This window comes from Procambarus clarkii, chromosome 41 (assembly GCF_040958095.1).
Source record: "Procambarus clarkii isolate CNS0578487 chromosome 41, FALCON_Pclarkii_2.0, whole genome shotgun sequence".
NCBI classification, from domain to species: Eukaryota; Metazoa; Arthropoda; class Malacostraca; order Decapoda; family Cambaridae; genus Procambarus; species Procambarus clarkii.
In genome coordinates, this window is record NC_091190.1 from 14,723,472 (window position 1) to 14,740,319 (window position 16,848).

At 46.0% G+C, this 16,848-nt stretch overlaps 1 protein-coding gene across 5 annotated transcripts in view; it reads right to left on the minus strand.

Moving 5' to 3' along the window:
- Nucleotides 1-16,848, minus strand: part of LOC123761022 (atrial natriuretic peptide-converting enzyme) — a 504,836-nt gene that overhangs the window by 6,887 nt on the left and 481,101 nt on the right. For 4 of the 5 annotated variants that reach the window (XM_069339377.1, XM_045746839.2, XM_069339376.1 and 1 more), the window contains 6 exons: nucleotides 15,078-15,195; nucleotides 11,390-11,478; nucleotides 9,560-9,767; nucleotides 3,216-3,373; nucleotides 1,864-2,047; nucleotides 280-454 (listed from right to left, as the gene is read on the minus strand). In XM_069339377.1, coding sequence (XP_069195478.1) covers nucleotides 280-454; nucleotides 1,864-2,047; nucleotides 3,216-3,373; nucleotides 9,560-9,767; nucleotides 11,390-11,478; nucleotides 15,078-15,195 — 932 coding nt within the window. The remainder of the gene's footprint in view (nucleotides 1-279; nucleotides 455-1,863; nucleotides 2,048-3,215; nucleotides 3,374-9,559; nucleotides 9,768-11,389; nucleotides 11,479-15,077; nucleotides 15,196-16,848) is intronic. The other variant, XM_045746838.2, reaches the window with a different exon arrangement.

Below are 16,848 nucleotides of genomic sequence, written 5' to 3' on the forward strand. Positions count from 1 at the left end.
TTGCATGCAGGTCGGCACGCACATGCAGCAGGATACACACACACACACACACACTAAATAACTTTAGAAAACAATCATTACGAAATAATACGAATACTGTACAGTTGCAATACTTATGAATTCATAACACTTAAATCCGTAGTAGACTAACATAAATCATAATAATACAAATAATAACGAACACAAATGATAATAAACAATGCTGGTAATACTGCTGCTACGACTACCACTTCTACTGCAAATCCATATTGATAATAATTAATTTGCTGTAAGTATTACCGTTGCTGTAGGTGAGCTGCGTGTAGAGCGTTCAGGGCTCACCTTAATGAGGACGATCTGGCTCCCCTCTACCGGAGACTTGACCATGCCCACAATGAGCCTCTCCTGCACCCACGGCGCCTGCGACGAGATGCGGATGCCCCCCAGCCTCGCCACCCACAGGGCCCGACCCTGGCTGGAAAGGAATGACAGACAGGCACCTCAAATGACAGAACCACAAAACCTCTCCAGGATTTAAAAAAGGTTTGGGAGAGGGTGTTATACTGAAGGACTCTATGTGAACTTGGACAATAGTCGATTGTCCAAGCTTCATACTTTTGGAGAAACGTTTCAAATAAAGTTTGACGGTGGATTGGAAGAAACTATACAGTTAAGCGTGACTTAACTCTCGACAAGGGTTTGTAGAATTATCCAAATATTATATTTCCTGTTTACATAATATATTTTTGCAAGTTCGAGCAAAAACATCTCAATGAGAATAAAATTGTGTTGTAATTTAGCATCTATAGAAGTTGCTATGTAATGAGATAAATACACAGTAACAATAAATTGCCATTTACAATAGAGAAGTAGTAATAATGGATGCAAACAGTCTTAAAATGAGGTAACATTTAAATTGTGATAAAATTCCTAATTTATGTAGTCATTTTAATTGTTAAGGAGGAAACAATATAACGAATAAAGGTTAAAGTAACGTGATTAGGGGGATATAAAATGAAGGGTTCCCGATGGGTGATCCTGGGGAAATCCAGGGTGGACATCCCCACCGATCACCAGGCCTGCTGGACCGAGCCCCCCGCCCCCCCCCCCCTTCCCATGATGTTGGTGCTGAATGTTGAAGGTGAAAAAAAAACACGGAAAAATACTCGCTTTATAACAAAAGACGAAAATAGGTGGCAACAATCAGCAGCCATATATCCTAACAATTCCATGACCTATATTTAACTCCCCGATACACTTTTCTATAAATATTAATTTTTGGGGGGTTACTATTTTCGCTACATATTGTTGTAAACTAGAATTACACATTCTACAAATTAAAATCATCTATTATGTGGGCGACACTTTGAATAGAGAAGTGAGATGTGTACGCTAATGTACCACTACCTGGGATATGTCGCTCAACAATATGGACGCAACTACGAGATTTTGGGTAATTCTCAGAACCGCTAGACAGCGAGGAAGGCACAATCCATCCTCTTCCTAAGACTACATATATCGACAATACTGGCTGACAAGCAGTCCATTATGTAGTACTGATACGTGTAAACAAACACCAATTACTGAAAAAAGGAGGACAGTAACCTAACTTAGTATGAATATGTGTTTGTTATATAAATATTTCATTTATACCCTCAGGGAAGCGAACCCCCGATCTTTCTGATAGCAAGGGGAAGCCCCATCACTACAGTTAGATCAATTATTTTGTTAAATTGTCTTTGGTGTGTGTTTTGAACCTATCAGTACTACAGAACGGACTTTGTAATATATATATATATATATATATAAACCATTGGCCGACAAACAATTGTCTTGGCCGGCGGATAGGTTGGTAGGATGAGATAGAGGCCAGAGATAACTCACCCCTGGAAGCATAGCGAGGTGGTGAGGAGCCAGGAGGGGTGTATGAGGGTGGCGTCGCAGGCGTGCACCCCGTCCTTCAGGAGAGCTGCTGCCCACGGCCAGTCACCGTTGCCTGCCGTCCGCGCCACGCTGCCCTCCACCCCCGGGTCGCGCGGCGCCAGGTACAACGGCCGCACGCCACACGCTGTACACGCCCAACATTAACCTTTCAGCAATCATATAATTGTACTATCTTTGTTGTGCAGGTTGAGTCTCAACTCTCTGGCTCTACCTTGTAACATTTAAGCAAGCGCACATGTTCTGGAGCCATATTTGACTATGTAACTTTACATTTAATGTTGTGAATGGAATCTGTCTCCACGACAGTTCGTGTACTACCAAATAGCTCGTCTGTAGTCGTTTTCGTGTGTTCTCTCCAACCCCGGCCTAGGGCTAGATTTGTTTCGTTATAATTTCATATACAGCTGCTACTTGGAACAGCTTTATATGAATAGCACATCCATTATAACTCTGCCGATTCGGCACTTCTTGCTGGAACTTGTTCAGCTGTCTTGAAAACACTTTTCATTGTGTTCCGGTAATATATCTTATATTTACGGGAAGGAGGTTGAGGAGCCATGGGGCCTCTGATGTTCATACGGTACTACTGTCCGAGAGTGTATATGGCATGAAGCTGGGATTTATACGAGGATAATTGATAATCTTGTGTGATACGAGGTTAATCAAGCGACGCAAGAGGAGCGCCGCGGGGTGCCTCCAGGCACAGAGCTTCTCAGGGCTCTTGGACTTAATTTTGTCATTTGTTAACCGATACTTTATGCGCTCTCTCAGGAAGTTGAATATCCATCACCCCCACTTTGCCTGTTATGCCTTTGGACCTCATTTTATGGATTATCACTCGATGGTTGCATGTATCAAATGCGTTTGCAAAGTCCCTACGAGGTAACAGTCAAAGGGGCAAGTGTGTTACCTATACATAATACGTAACACTAACAAATAAAGACACCTTAACATCAAGAGTTAAGATGCTGTTCAGAAACCAGAATTAAGGAAATACATGAAAAATACATATTAATATTGAAACCAACTGGTCAATATTATAATCGGCATTAAAAAGTTGAGTAGTACTCGGTACGTACAAGGTCGGTGTGAGGTGATAGAAGATAATGAGAATGGTGATAGGCGAGTTTCTTATGTGTATTTTCTACCATAGACGTGACCTCTACACTTAAACAATGCTAACTCGAATATTCATATTTTCATCCGTCCTCCACAGACAGCGTTTAAGATGTGTTCCACATAGAGTGGGTCATAGGGTTATAGAGTACTCAACAGGTGACGAAGGCACGTACCTAGTTCGGAGCAGACCATGTAGACGACGGTACGACGAGGACACTCTACGGGCTCGAAGGTGATGTTGGTGGAGTACACGTCGGTGATCTGCACGTAGCCGAGGCCAGGCACGTGGTCGAACACGTCCTCAGTTACCACCTCCACCAGCTCCACGCCCCTGCAACACGTCACTCTTAAACTTGATGCTGTTAAGTTATGGAAAGTCCCGTCACCACCTCCACATGAAGGATTTGAGTGTAAACCCTGCTTCAGGTGTACCCCCTGCTTCAGGTGTACCCCCTGCCTCAGGTGTACCCCCTGCCTCAGGTGTACCCCCTGCCTCAGGTGTACCCCCTGCCTCAGGTGTACCCCCTGCCTCAGGTGTACCCCCTGCCTCAGGTGTACCCCCTGCCTCAGGTTACATTCAAATCTTCAGTCAGCTTGGTGGCTTGTTCACTTAGGATTCAAACCATCCAATTTACTGGATTAATTCACTATACATAAAAACCTTTTATTGAAAGAAATATAATCGAATCTTTTATCAAAAGTAGAGAAATATGTAACAAGTTGTATAAGTTCGTTAGCTTCACAATTTACCTGAATTTAATATGATGTAATAAATGTATAGTTGTGTAAAGAAGTCTTCTGTTCCTCACTTCGGACACCGCTTCTCCATGCGGTCAATTCCGCTTAATAAAATCTTGTACATCATGTTGACCGGACCACACACTAGAAGGTGGAGGGGACGACGACGTTTCGACGTACAATCGACTTGAGAATGGTCCCGGACGGACCGAAACGTCGTCGTCCCTTCACCTTCTAGTGTGTGGTCTGGTCAACTTACTTTAGCCACGTAACTGTGACTCATCGCCTGTATCTTGTACATCATCATCATGTCTGACCATTTCTTCCTTCCACCAGTTTATTGAGGCCCAGTTTTCCAGGACCACTTGGTCCTGGAACGAGCCTCGTTGCATGCCTTTGGACTCAAAGTCCACTACGGGCTCACCATAGCCCGTGCTATGGTGAGCCCGTAGAACCGCTCTTGGAACTTTTTGTTCCAAGTAGCGAATCTTAAACAACAACAACTTTGGACTCTTTCTTGTTTTGTTTTGTTCTTTCTTAGGTGGGGGTTCATGCCAGGGCAGCATACTCAAGAATGGATTTCACAGATTTATGTAAATAAGCGTTCGAAGGGATCGTTTGCCCAAGTTCCTGAAGGTTATCCCAACGTTTCCAGTCGTGAATATGCTGCCAACTTTATCCTGCCGATGTGTGCATTTGGTGTTAAGATTTCGAGTTATGCTTACTTCCAACTCTCTGAAATGGGGAAGTTGCCTTCTCTAGATGCTGTTGTGTATTTGAATCCTCATACTCCTATTCCTCACAATTTTGCCTTTGGGCTAAAGTCCAGAACCCATTTCTGAGACCATCTCTGGAGACCTAATCTTGTAATGGATTGCAATCCTCCTCAGTTCTGAACCGTCTCGCTAGTTTAAAATCAACAAACATATATTTCCTGTTTGATCGTTTACGTACAATAGGAAGAGGATGGGCCGTAGTAACGAGCCTAGAGGTACTACACCACCCATCACCTCTCCCTCCTTGTTGTGACTCGTTTTCTTCCCGAAAACAGGAAGGTCCTCCCCGAAAACAGGAAGCTCCTTCCCGAAAACAGGAAGCTCCTTCCCGAAAACAGGAAGCTCCTTCCCGAAAACAGGAAGCTCCTTCCCGAAAACAGGAAGCTCCTTCCCGAAAACAGGAAGCTCCTTCCCGAAAACAGGAAGCTCCTTCCCGAAAACAGGAAGCTCCTTCCCGAAAACAGGAAGCTCCTTCCCGAAAACAGGAAGCTCCTTCCCGAAAACAGGAAGCTCCTTCACGAAAACAGGAAGCTCCTTCACGAAAACAGGAAGCTCCTTCCCGAAAACAGGAAGCTCCTTCCCGAAAACAGGAAGCTCCTTCCCGAAAACAGGAAGCTCCTCCTTACCACCATTCCCGATATGCCGGCCTGCTTGCCTTGTAAGGCAGTGTCGAAAGCCTTCAGGCTATTTACGAAAATGCAATCTATTATCTCTTTGACTTATCATCTTGTAGCACTAACAAGTTGGTCAAGCACACGTTCCATTTTTTGGGGGGGGAATTCATGTACTAATTCCGATCCGTTTGTTTTGTGTTCTAAGTGAAAGAAATCATCATTATACTCGTGAGCACAACTCGACCGGGAGGAAACTGGAGAGGTGAAGCAAGAGTGAGCGGTGAGGACGGCTACTCACATCTACGGGAAGACGGCGGCGGTGGTATAGAGGAAAGTCGCTAAATAATGTATAAATTCTTGTGATAAATAATTGACAGCTGGGAGGGGAAGGGGTAGGAGGGGGTAGGGGGGGGGGAAGAGTGTTGATACTGCCAGAATTTATGGCGGTGTGAGGGGAGGAAATGATTCTTATTTCGGCGGACATTCAATCACCAAGAGAAAATTGGAAAGGTTGCTGAAGGAGGGGGGGGGGGAAGGAGAGAGGGGGCCACAGAGGGGGTGTTGGGGGAGAGCGATAACGTTTCTAGGGGCAGGGAGGGGGGGGGGGGCCAGGGGGTGAGGGGAGGTGAGGGGGTGAGGGGTGATATGGGGACCGAGAGGGATCGGGAGGGACCAGATGAGGGGTATGGTGAGAGGGATAAGTTGTCCGAGAGAGAGGAAATGAATGAGGGGCAAGATTCAAGGGGCAAAGAGGGGAGGAAGCAGGATCTGAGGTCAAGAGGACACAACGAAAATTTGACGAGGGGAAAAAAAAGAGCATCGAAGCATTGAAAAATGGAACAATACCTCATAACATAGAAAATTAAAACACATAAAGGTGACTGATATAACCTCCTGGGGACCCACACCAAGGTTGACCTCCTGGGGACCCACACCAAGGTTGACCTTCTGGGGCCCCCACACCAAGGTTGACCTCCTGGGCGCCCCACACCAAGGTTGACCTCCTGGACCCACACCAAGGTTGACCTCCTGGGGCCCCCACACCAAGGTTGACCTCCTGGGGCGCCCCACACCAGGAGGTTGACCTCATGATGCCCGCACCAGGAGGTTGAAGCTAGGCAAGAGGCCGCCCCCCCCCCAGCTGAGGATGAAGGGATGAATGTAGTCCTAGCAGTGATTGGTAGTGAGCGACGCGGTGATGGGTTTTGGATAATAGCCAATGGCGCTGCTTAATGGGTAATGGCACCTGCTTAATGGGCAGGGACGACCGGTAGTAAGGGGCGCCCGAAGTAATGGGCGGGAGACCAGGGTATGGCTGCTCGTTATGGCAAATCTCGGACAAAATTGGCAGTTATGTCTAAGCTGTCAATTTGATGTCAAACTGTGTGTGTGTGTGTGTGTGTGTGTGTGTGTGTGAAAGAGAGTGAGAGAGTGAGAAAGAGAGAAAGAGAAAGAGAAAGAGAAAGAGAGAGGGAGAGAGAGAGAGAAAGAGAGAGGGAGAGAGAGAGAGAAAGAGAGAGGGAGAGGGAGAGAAAGAGAGAGAGAAAGAGAAAAAGAAAGAGAGACAGAGAGAGAGAGACGCCGCATGATGGATGATATGCTGGCAGAGGATCGGAAGAAGGAAGGAATTAAGGAACGACAACAATAAACGCGAGAAAAGCAAGAAATCAAAGAAATGAATCAGTTAAAACACGAGTAAAGTGACGGGAAAATACGAGGGTGAAATGAAAAGTAAATATTAGTAACAACGGATGGAAAATGGCGGAGAAGAAAAGGCGCGAACAGCGCGGACATAGTAGTGAAGGGATAAAGAAATAGGAGAGGAGGTAGAAATACAGGAGAAATACACAGACACGAGGAAAAAGATTGCAATAATAGGCTTAAAAGGAAACGATATATGGCCTTTATTGATATGTGGATTTATTAGTGACAATATATCGTTTACGCCGATCGCGTCAGTGGGGAGAGGAGGGGGAAGGGGGCGACCCGCTCATTCCATGACAATTGGACGATAAATCTATAATTGTCTCGTACGGACGGGCGCACTTTGTGTGTCACCCCTTGTGCGTGAGTGCTCCCACAAGCCCCACTCCCACACTCCCCTGTTCCACTCCCACCTCTTCATCTCCCACGTACCCACTCTACCATCTCCTACCCAACACCCGGAGGGAACGCCAGACAAAACAGCAGTAAGAAAAGGGAGGTAGAGAGAGGTAGAGAGAGAGAGAGAGAGAGAGAGAGAGAGAGAGAGAGAGAGAGAGAGAGAGAGAGAGAGAGAGAGAGAGAGAGAGAGAGAGAGAGAGAGAGAGAGAGAGAGAGAGAGAGAGAGAGAGAGAGAGAGAGAGAGAGAGAGAGACACCTAGTGGAACTAGATACAATAGAGGCCGCAAGACGAGACCAGGTATCACAGTAGTTAACTAAAGGAGGCTACATTCGTCCTCTTATCCCCTAACTATACATTTTAATATAACACTAGAGACTTGAGAACTCCAGAAAATCTGGAAAAAAATGCAACTGCAAACCAAACATTACAAAAAACGGGAGACACACGAAGCCATAAACAGACACTGTTCATCACAGCATCACTGAAATGGATTCTATGCAAACTACAGGAGAAAATATTTAGAAAGAGACGAGAGGCAAAATGACACCCTGAGTAAATGTCTGGTTCTGCAACAGACATCACCAAGTTACGAGAGGGAAGAGAAGGCTTAGTAGGCAATTTTTTGGGGGAATGCCAAAAAGCATTTGATATCGTTTCTCGCAAAATGCTGATGAATAAGATGGAGAGGCACTGACAAACTGGAAACAGAGGCTCAAAGTGAGAAAGGAGATGTTAGGTTAGAGATAGGTAGAACGCTGTTCATAATCTACATGAATGTTCTACCAGAGGTGAAGTGCACCAGACAGTGTTTGTAGACGACGCAAAGAAATGAGAATATAAGCTGAAGACGACTAGAATGCTACTTTTAAACTTTGATAAACTACAGGAATGAGCAGAAAAGTGGCTGGTGGGGTTCAACATCAACAAGTGTAAGGTAATCAAGATGGGGTACAATAGGGATTTGGAGACCGTACTGAACGGCGTCATAAGGGGAAAGGCAACAACAGGAGGCAGAAAAGTATACGGGCTCACCATAGCCCGTGCTGCTTGGAACTTTTTGTTCTCGGTAGCGAATCTTAAACAACAGGAGGCAGAAGGATAAAGATCTGCGAGTTAACATAATTGCAGCTTTAGCATCGGAAGCACATATTCCAGCGTAACTGGAAGCAGTATTTGGGAAAACGGTAAACATAAGAATGACTTTAAAAACCTACAAATCTTAAAAACTGATAAGTCATTTAGAAAGCTTGCGTCAGATCTATACTAGAATACACAGCACCAAATGCAGGCGATGAGTCACAATAACGTGGCTGAAGTATGATGACCAGACCACACACTAGAAATTGAAGAGACGACGACGTTTCGGTCCGTCCTGGACCATTCTCAAGTCGATTGTGACAATCAAGTCGATCACAATCGACTTGAGAATGGTCCAGGACGGACCGAAACGTCGTCGTCTCTTCAATTTCTAGTGTGTGGTCTGGTCATCATTACACAGCACCAACATTCACTGCGCATCTCGTACAACACAAAAAGAAGCTTGAAGTAATAGTGCTATATAGTCGTAATGGCTTGGTGCTTTCCCCCTGATAATTCCCTCCCTCGTGCACGGCTGGGGGTCTAAAAGTGCAGCACAATAACAAGAAGGATGGAAAGCCACCTCCGTCAACAGCTCAAATAGCAATACAACAAAGAACTGTGAACCAGGTACAAAATAGCTATGAAACTGGGCTCCATAAAGCTATATTCTTCACTTAACCCCCCGTCCCCACCAGGTTGACGCAGGCAAGCACCAACAGGCAAGCAGCGACAGGCAAGCAGCGGCAGGCAAGCAGCGACAGGCAAGCGCCGACAGGCAAGCAGCGACAGGCAAGCACCAACAGGCAAGCAGCGACAGGCAAGCAGCGGCAGGCAAGCAGCGGCAGGCAAGCAGCGACAGGCAAGCAGCGACAGGCAAGCACCTCGCTCTTTCGACCCACAACTTCTTTCCACATTTTCTCTTGTTGCTTTGCCTCATTTCTTCTCCAGGCAGCAAAACTTGTACAAATTAGCCTATCGTTCTCTCTGGTCTCCTAACTTTCTTAATGACCCTCCTGCTCAGTGCAGCCACCCCAACCCCTTCCCTGGCGGCCCCCTGCTCCCTATGCCCCCCTCCCCCTCTGCGCTAAGACCACCCCCAGAGAGAGAGAGAGAGCAACAGAGAAGGGGGGAAGGAAGTGGAAAGGAGATAAGGGAAGGGAAGGACTGGTTAAGGGAGGGAGAGAAGAAAGTACACAAAGACTCACCCGTAGGACAATAGATCACAGGTAACCTCGGCCATGTTGTGGATGAGCTGGTGGGCCTCCTGCGTGGTGAGGGTCTTGTTGATGTTGTCGACACACACGCGGGAAGGAAGGCCGCCCTCCGTGTACCGCAGCAGGCCCTCCCGGTTGTACTTGGTCCACTGCTGCTCCTTCAGGGCCTCAGGGTCCGTCGGCGTCGGCGTTAGCGACACTGGACAATGTAAACCCAACACTTTCAACTCTGCACACTCATTTATTCTTTATACATAAAACAATCACCTTGCGGCATTTATGATCCTCAGCATATCGTACATAAATGTATTTCAATTCATAATGAAAACATCACAGCATTGCTAAAGTGCAGAAGTATTACATCAGCGAGGAACAAGAGACTGCGAGGAACTTTTACTGTAAGTCCAACCACTGTGTTGCATGAAAACATTGCGGATATTACGGGGGTCAATCCACGCAGCCTTCGAATTAAGTATACAATAACAGATCACTAACGTGCTGCTTTGGTGGCCTAGTGTTGCTGTTGGTAATTGTGTTACATCAAAACGATGGCTTCGATAGTCCGCAAATATTGCTTTTATCACCAGTGCAAATACAGAACTCATCCACTGATGTGATAGAGTACTCTTTGCAAGTCTATGCTGGGGCCACCTATACACCTCATTATTCTCAAGTGACGCTGTTAACTTAATATTAATACAGCGTCATTTTGACCCCTAATGAGAAGGAATGACTATAGGGATCATTGAAGAGGTAAGAAAAAGGTGGAGGAAAAGGGTAGACGAAAAAGAAAGGATGTAGGAGGAAGTGTGACGTGAACAATGAGGTGAGGATCACGTGGAGGGAGTCCCTCTTCATACATCACACACGGGTTGTTGGGCTGGGAGGGTTAAGACCGCGAGAGAAGCCAGTCTGACAGGTTTCAGAGAATCATTTGGAATGAGAAGAGAGCCTAGGGAAGAGAGGCAGAGCCTAGGGAAGTGAGGCAGAGCCTAGGGAAGAGAGGCAGAGCCTAGGGAAGAGAGGCAGAGCCTAGGGAAGAGAGGCAGAGCCTAGGGAAGAGAGGCAGAGCCTAGGGAAGAGAGACAGAGCCTAGGGAAGAGAGGCAGAGCCTAGGGAAGAGAGGCAGAGCCTAGGGAAGAGAGGCAGAGCCTAGGGAAGAGAGGCAGAGCCTAGGGAAGAGAGGCAGAGCCTAGGGAAGAGAGGCAGAGCCTAGGGAAGAGAGGCAGAGCCTAGGGAAGAGAGGCAGAGCCTAGGAAAGTGAGGCAGAGCCTAGGGAAGAGAGGCAGAGCCTAGGAAAGTGAGGCAGAGCCTAGGAAAGTGAGGCAGAGCCTAGGGAAGTGAGGCAGAGCCTAGGGAAGTGAGGCAGAGCCTAGGGAAGTGAGGCAGAGCCTAGGGAAGAGAGGCAGAGCCTAGGGAAGAGAGGCAGAGCCTAGAGGAGTCCTGGGCAGAGGGAGGGATCGCGAGAATCTAGGGACGGTGATGGAATTAAGGAGCAGGAGGATGGTCTGCAGTAATGTAAAAGGTAGAGGATTAAAGTTGATAAAATAATGAATAATGCAGAGAACAGAGATATATAAAGAGAGAGGGAGAGAAGTGGAGAAAATGATTAGTTGTAGAAGGGCTGACTTTAAAATATCTGATCACGAACTTAAATGAAAAGATCCACAAGTGTGGAACGGAGAGAGAGAGTTTTATCAGTGTTGGAAGGGAAGGGACAGAGTGAGACAGAACTGGTAGCGGGGAAGTGGAAGAAGAAGAAGCCGAGACAGAACTGGCATGAGGAAGGAACCAGCAAGACGGGAAAATTGGGTAACTCACGGCAGCCTCGCTCGTCGGAGCCGTTGGGACAGTCTTCAATGCCGTCACACCGGCGCTCCTGGGACACACACGCCGGCCCCGACCCGCACCTGCAAGCACCACACAGTGTTAATGACGCCACACTCCCTGTTGTAACCTCACACACTCTCCTGTTGTAGCCTCACACTCTCTCCTGTTGTAGTCCCCGCGCCCCGGTCCTCCACCAAGCCTCCTTTTTTGGTTACACATCCCCAGGAAGCAGCCCGTAGCAGCTGTCTAACTCCCAGGTACCTATTTACTGCTAGGTGAACAGGGGGCATCAGGGTGAAACTCTGCCCATTTATTTCCGCCTCCGAAGGGGATAGAACCCAGAACGTTAGGAATACGAATCCCGAGCGCTGTCTACTCAGCCGTCAGGCCCCTTCGTCAGTAGTGAGGGCAGCTAGAAAATGACTGACAGGCACGTACACGTGCGCGCAAGCATGCCCGCTGGGTACGTATGTACGTGCCAATGCACCAAGAAAATTTCCGTTGATTTTTTTTTCCCAGGACTGAGGAAGCGCAAGCGTCATTTGTCATGGGAAGTAATTACGCCTCGTGCATAGGCCGCCACGTCGAGGGCCGCTCAGGACCACTGCTCTCAGTAAGAAAATAAATCATTAGTCGGCTTCCAGCGGCGCTGCTGCTGTGTTGTGGCGCCGCGGACCTCATACCTCATCACTGGTGTCGTGGTCTGCCTAGACGTGCGTGTGTGAGAGCGTGAGCGTGCGTGCGTGTGTGTGTGTGTGTGTGTGTGTGTGTGTGTGTGTGTGTGTGTGTGTGTGTGTGTGTGTGTGTGTGTGTGTGTGTGTGTGTGTGTGTGTGTGTGTGTGTGTGTGTGTGTGTGTGTGTGTGTGTGTGTGTGTGTGTGTGTGTGTGTGTGTGTGTGTGTGTGTGTGTGTGTGTGTGTGTGTGTGTGTGTGTGTGTGTGTGTGTGTGTGTGTGTGTGTGTGTGTGTGTGTGTGTGTGTGTGTGTGTGTGTGTGTGTGTGTGTGTGTGTGTGTGTGTGTGTGTGTGTGTGTGTGTGTGTGTGTGTGTGTGTGTGTGTGTGTGTGTGTGTGTGTGTGTGTGTGTGTGTGTGTGTGTGTGTGTGTGTGTGTGTGTGTGTGTGTGTGTGTGTGTGTGTGTGTGTGTGTGAGAAGAGATTAAATCAGTCAAAATAATTTATGATAATGATGAAGAGATTTTATCTAGGCAACGCAACTCAGAAAATGGCAGCAATTAGACGAGTCAAAAGGCAGGCGTCGATGAATGTGAGGGGAGGGGGAGAAAAAAAGGCAGGGGGGTGGGCAGCTGGAGAAAGATGGCGGGCAGCCAAAGGTGCTTCGCGCGCCCAGCGTTCCCGTCCAACGCTGGCAAATAACTGGCGGCCCACCAGACAATGCCTGGCACTTGTATGGAAAAAGGAATGGTCAGACAAATGGCGCGAGGCTCGCTAAAAAAAAAAAAAGATAGATTTTTGGTGAATTTTTCTTAAAGAGTTCCAAGGGCCGAAGATTCTCGGGGGGAGGCTGTGGGCCGTCTTTTTGCGTTTCAAAAATATCTGAGGGGCCAGTAAGAAGTAATTATCAAAAGAAGGCGCCAAGCTGGGAAGACTATGGAGAAAGCCAGTGAACAATGGCTCCCAGATTATTCCGCATTAAATATTTTCTTAAATTAGTTCGTAATAGAAGAAATAGACTCGCCATTCTCCGCTAGCACGTCTAGCTCAAGTGATAGCATGATTCAATACGCACAGATATCACAATTGCGTGATGCATCAAATGAACAAATCCACAAGGGCCGTGACGAGGATTCGAACCTGCGTCCGAGAGCATCCCAGACACATGAAGGGAGACAAACTGCTCTCGGACGCAGGTTCGAATCCTCGTCACGGCCCTTGTGGATTTATTCAATGATTCAATGTTCTTAAAAGCCTATTTAATTAGGTTATCCTCTGTATTCTCCTGATTTACTGCAATCATCACTCCCCCCCCCCCACGATCATTTTTTTTATATTGATATCTGGGTAACCGCCCGCAGAATCCAATCTGCTTTGATAAGATCAGTCAAAGGAGATTATGTTTTAAATTGGCTAAATGATGCCATCCAGGAGGTACACCTGGAGGGTTCAGAGGCACGCAGCGGGCTGCACGTGGCGCTGCTGTCGTCGAGGGCTCACAGTTAAGAGTCGGAATTCCGTGTAAAGCAGCTTGCCAGAGCGGGCTGGTCACGTCTAGCACCGCTGAACACGGAACTGCTATGTTTGTATTTTAAAGAACAAAATAAATTGTTAGGTCAGTAGGAATTAGGTTATTTTAGGATATCTTGAGGTTATCTTGAGATGATTTCGGGGCTTTAGTGTCCCCGCGGCCCGGTCCTCGACCAGGCCTCCACCCCCAGGAAGCAGCCCGTGACAGCTGACTAACTCCCAGGTACCTATTTACTGCTAGGTAACAGGGGCATTCAGGGTGAAAGAAACTTTGCCCATTTGTTTTTGCCTCGTGCGGGAATCGAACCCGCGCCACAGAATTACGAGTCCTGCGCGCTATCTACCAGGCTACGAGGCCCCCCTCCAACGGAATATGTGCATATTCTGCATGTTGTGTATACATCATATTATGGCGTGGGGGGAGTTTAACGTCAAAATACAATGTATTAATCGATACAATGTATTCGATTATTATTATCTTCATCAATCAATCAACTAAAATGACAATTTTCCTTGAAGTGATCCTCAGAAGCGCTACAAAGAAACCGACCAGACTCTGCTATTAATTATATAAACCATAAATTATATAAATTACGGGTTATAAGGAGTACCGACAGAGTAGAAAAAGGTTAAATTTATCAGTTGAATGAAGCACTTCAGCACAAGGACCATATGATGATAAGTATGCGAGTTGCGACTCGTCCCGAAGGAAAAAAAAAGAGGGACTTCGAAAATCAATCTTGAAACTTGCATCCACATGAAGGGGAAGAACGTCCGGGTTAATGGACTATCATACGTCTACTGTGCTAAAGGTCATCAGATATATCAACGGAGAAGCACTCGGCCAGGCCAGATTCACGAAAGCACTTACGCAAACACTTACGAACCTGTACATCTTTTATCAATCTTTGGCGGCTTTTGTTTACAATTATTAAACAGTTAATGAGCTCCGAAGCACCAGGAGGCTGTTTATAACAATAACAACAGTTGAATGGGAAGTTTTCACGCTCGTAAACTGTTTAATAAATGTAACCAAAGCCGTCAAAGATTGAGGAAAGATGTACACGTTCGTAAGTGCTTGGGTAAGTTCTTTCATGGATCTGGCCCCTGCTGTACCACAGGCGTGGTAATTCCGTCACATGATGTCGTTTTTGATTTAGCTACTCGGAACGACGTGTCCATGTAGCACGGGCTATGGCGAGCCCGTAAATTCCGTTACAATGCTACCCAGTGTGTATACATAGTCTCCATCACGTCACATACCCTGATGACGGCGGAGAAAAACGCCGATAACCTTAAATACTGCATGGTAAAGCTTTTTACCATGTCGTAGCTCAGTCAGGCAGCGTCTGGGATCCTTTCGGACGTAGGTTCGAACCCTCGTCACGGCTTTTGTTCATTTGTTGACCTGCATAAAGCTTAATCTTACGAGACCACGAGAGCGCAGTGAGCGCACACGCGGGTCCTAGTAAACATTACCTGAAGGCTTTGGAGCCACAGTTGGAGCACTGGTCCTCGTCGGACATGTCGGCGCAGTCCACCACACCGTCGCACACCCTCTCTGGCCACCCCTTCACGCGCAGCTCCCGCGCGCAACCTGTAACACCACCAACATTGCACACAATTGACTGACAGGTTTAAAATTAACCAAATTTACCTAAAAATAAAGTAAACTGACCTAAAAATAAAGTAAATTGACCTAAAAATAAACTAAACTTGCCTAAAAATAAACCAAATAAACCAAATTGACCTAAAAATAAAGTAAATTGACCTAAAAATAAAGTAAATTGACCTAAAAAAAGTAATTTTACCTAAAAATAAAGTAAATTTACCTACAAATAAATTAAATCTACCTAAAAATAAACTAAATTTAGCTTAAAATAGGCTAACATTAGCCTAATATACGTTAAAATTAGCTCAAAGCTCATAAAAATAACTCGCCTTTGCAAAAACTAGGAATGAACTGAAATAATCAAAGTACCGGAGAGTGGTTCGTGTCTTAGATCTGCTACATTATATATGAAGACAAAAAGAGCTTCTAAGATATCAAATGTGTTCACTCTGGTTCTCTTAGGAACGACCATGATGGCTCCAGACACACGCCCCGACTCGTATTCAAATAAATAAAATAAATAAATATGTTTATTCAGGTAAGGTACATACATACAAGTGATGTTACATTAATGGATTGATATATAGATAGAGCTAGTACATACAATGCCTAAAGCCACTATTTCGCAATGCGTTTCGGCAAAAGATTGCCCGAAAATATTCCTTCGATAGCCGCAGATCGTTAAATAATTTACCTTTTTAAATTCCCATGAAGTTTAAAAATGAAGTTTTAAAATAAAGTTAGATACACACACACACACACACACACTAAAAGAATAGGGGTGGTAGGAGAAGAAAATATTAAAGTGTTCAGTGAGGATCCACAAGGTCTTCTCTGAGTACTCTTTATTTTTTTCTCCGAGGCTATGGGTCCCTACACTTGCACCAGAGGTGGTATCCCTTTATATATATTATATAAAATATATTATATATATATATATTATATATATATATATGAACAGCATGTTAAAATTTACGAATGCATCTTTGGGGGGGTTGACCGCTGGAGGGAATGGACTTGGACCGAGGACGAGCTGATGAGGCAATTGAAAACGGCAGTTTCGCTGGTAATTAACTTTTCCTGAATTTCTCAGTAGCTTGTGTATACTATTGACTGAAATTGTGGATTAGCATCACCCATTAGAGATGCCTGTGTACAAAATTTGTACAGGAACTTGGGGGCCAGATTCACGAAGCAGTTACGCAAGCACTTACGAACCTGTACATCTTTCCTCAATCTTTGGCGGCTTTGTTTACAATGATTAAACAGTTAATAAGCTCCGAAGCACCAGGAGGCTGTTTATAACAATAACAACAGTTGATTGGGAAGTTTTCATGTTTGTAAACTGTTTAATAAATGTAACTAAAGCCATCAAAGATTGAGGAAAGATGTAGACGCTCGTAAGTACTTGCGTAACTGCTTCGTGAATCTGATCCCAGGAAAGCCGCATAATCGGAAAACAGAGTAGAAAGCATGGAGAGTGTCCGCATTGTTGACGCGATATTGGAGAGTGTAGAGTGTGGCGCACAGATGGCAGCACTGAAGCACAGACCACCTCACTCCTCTGCGCTTGTCACAGAATCACTCCCCCCCCCTCCCCCTCATCCTCCTCACCTCCCCTCACACTGTTTGTAATTC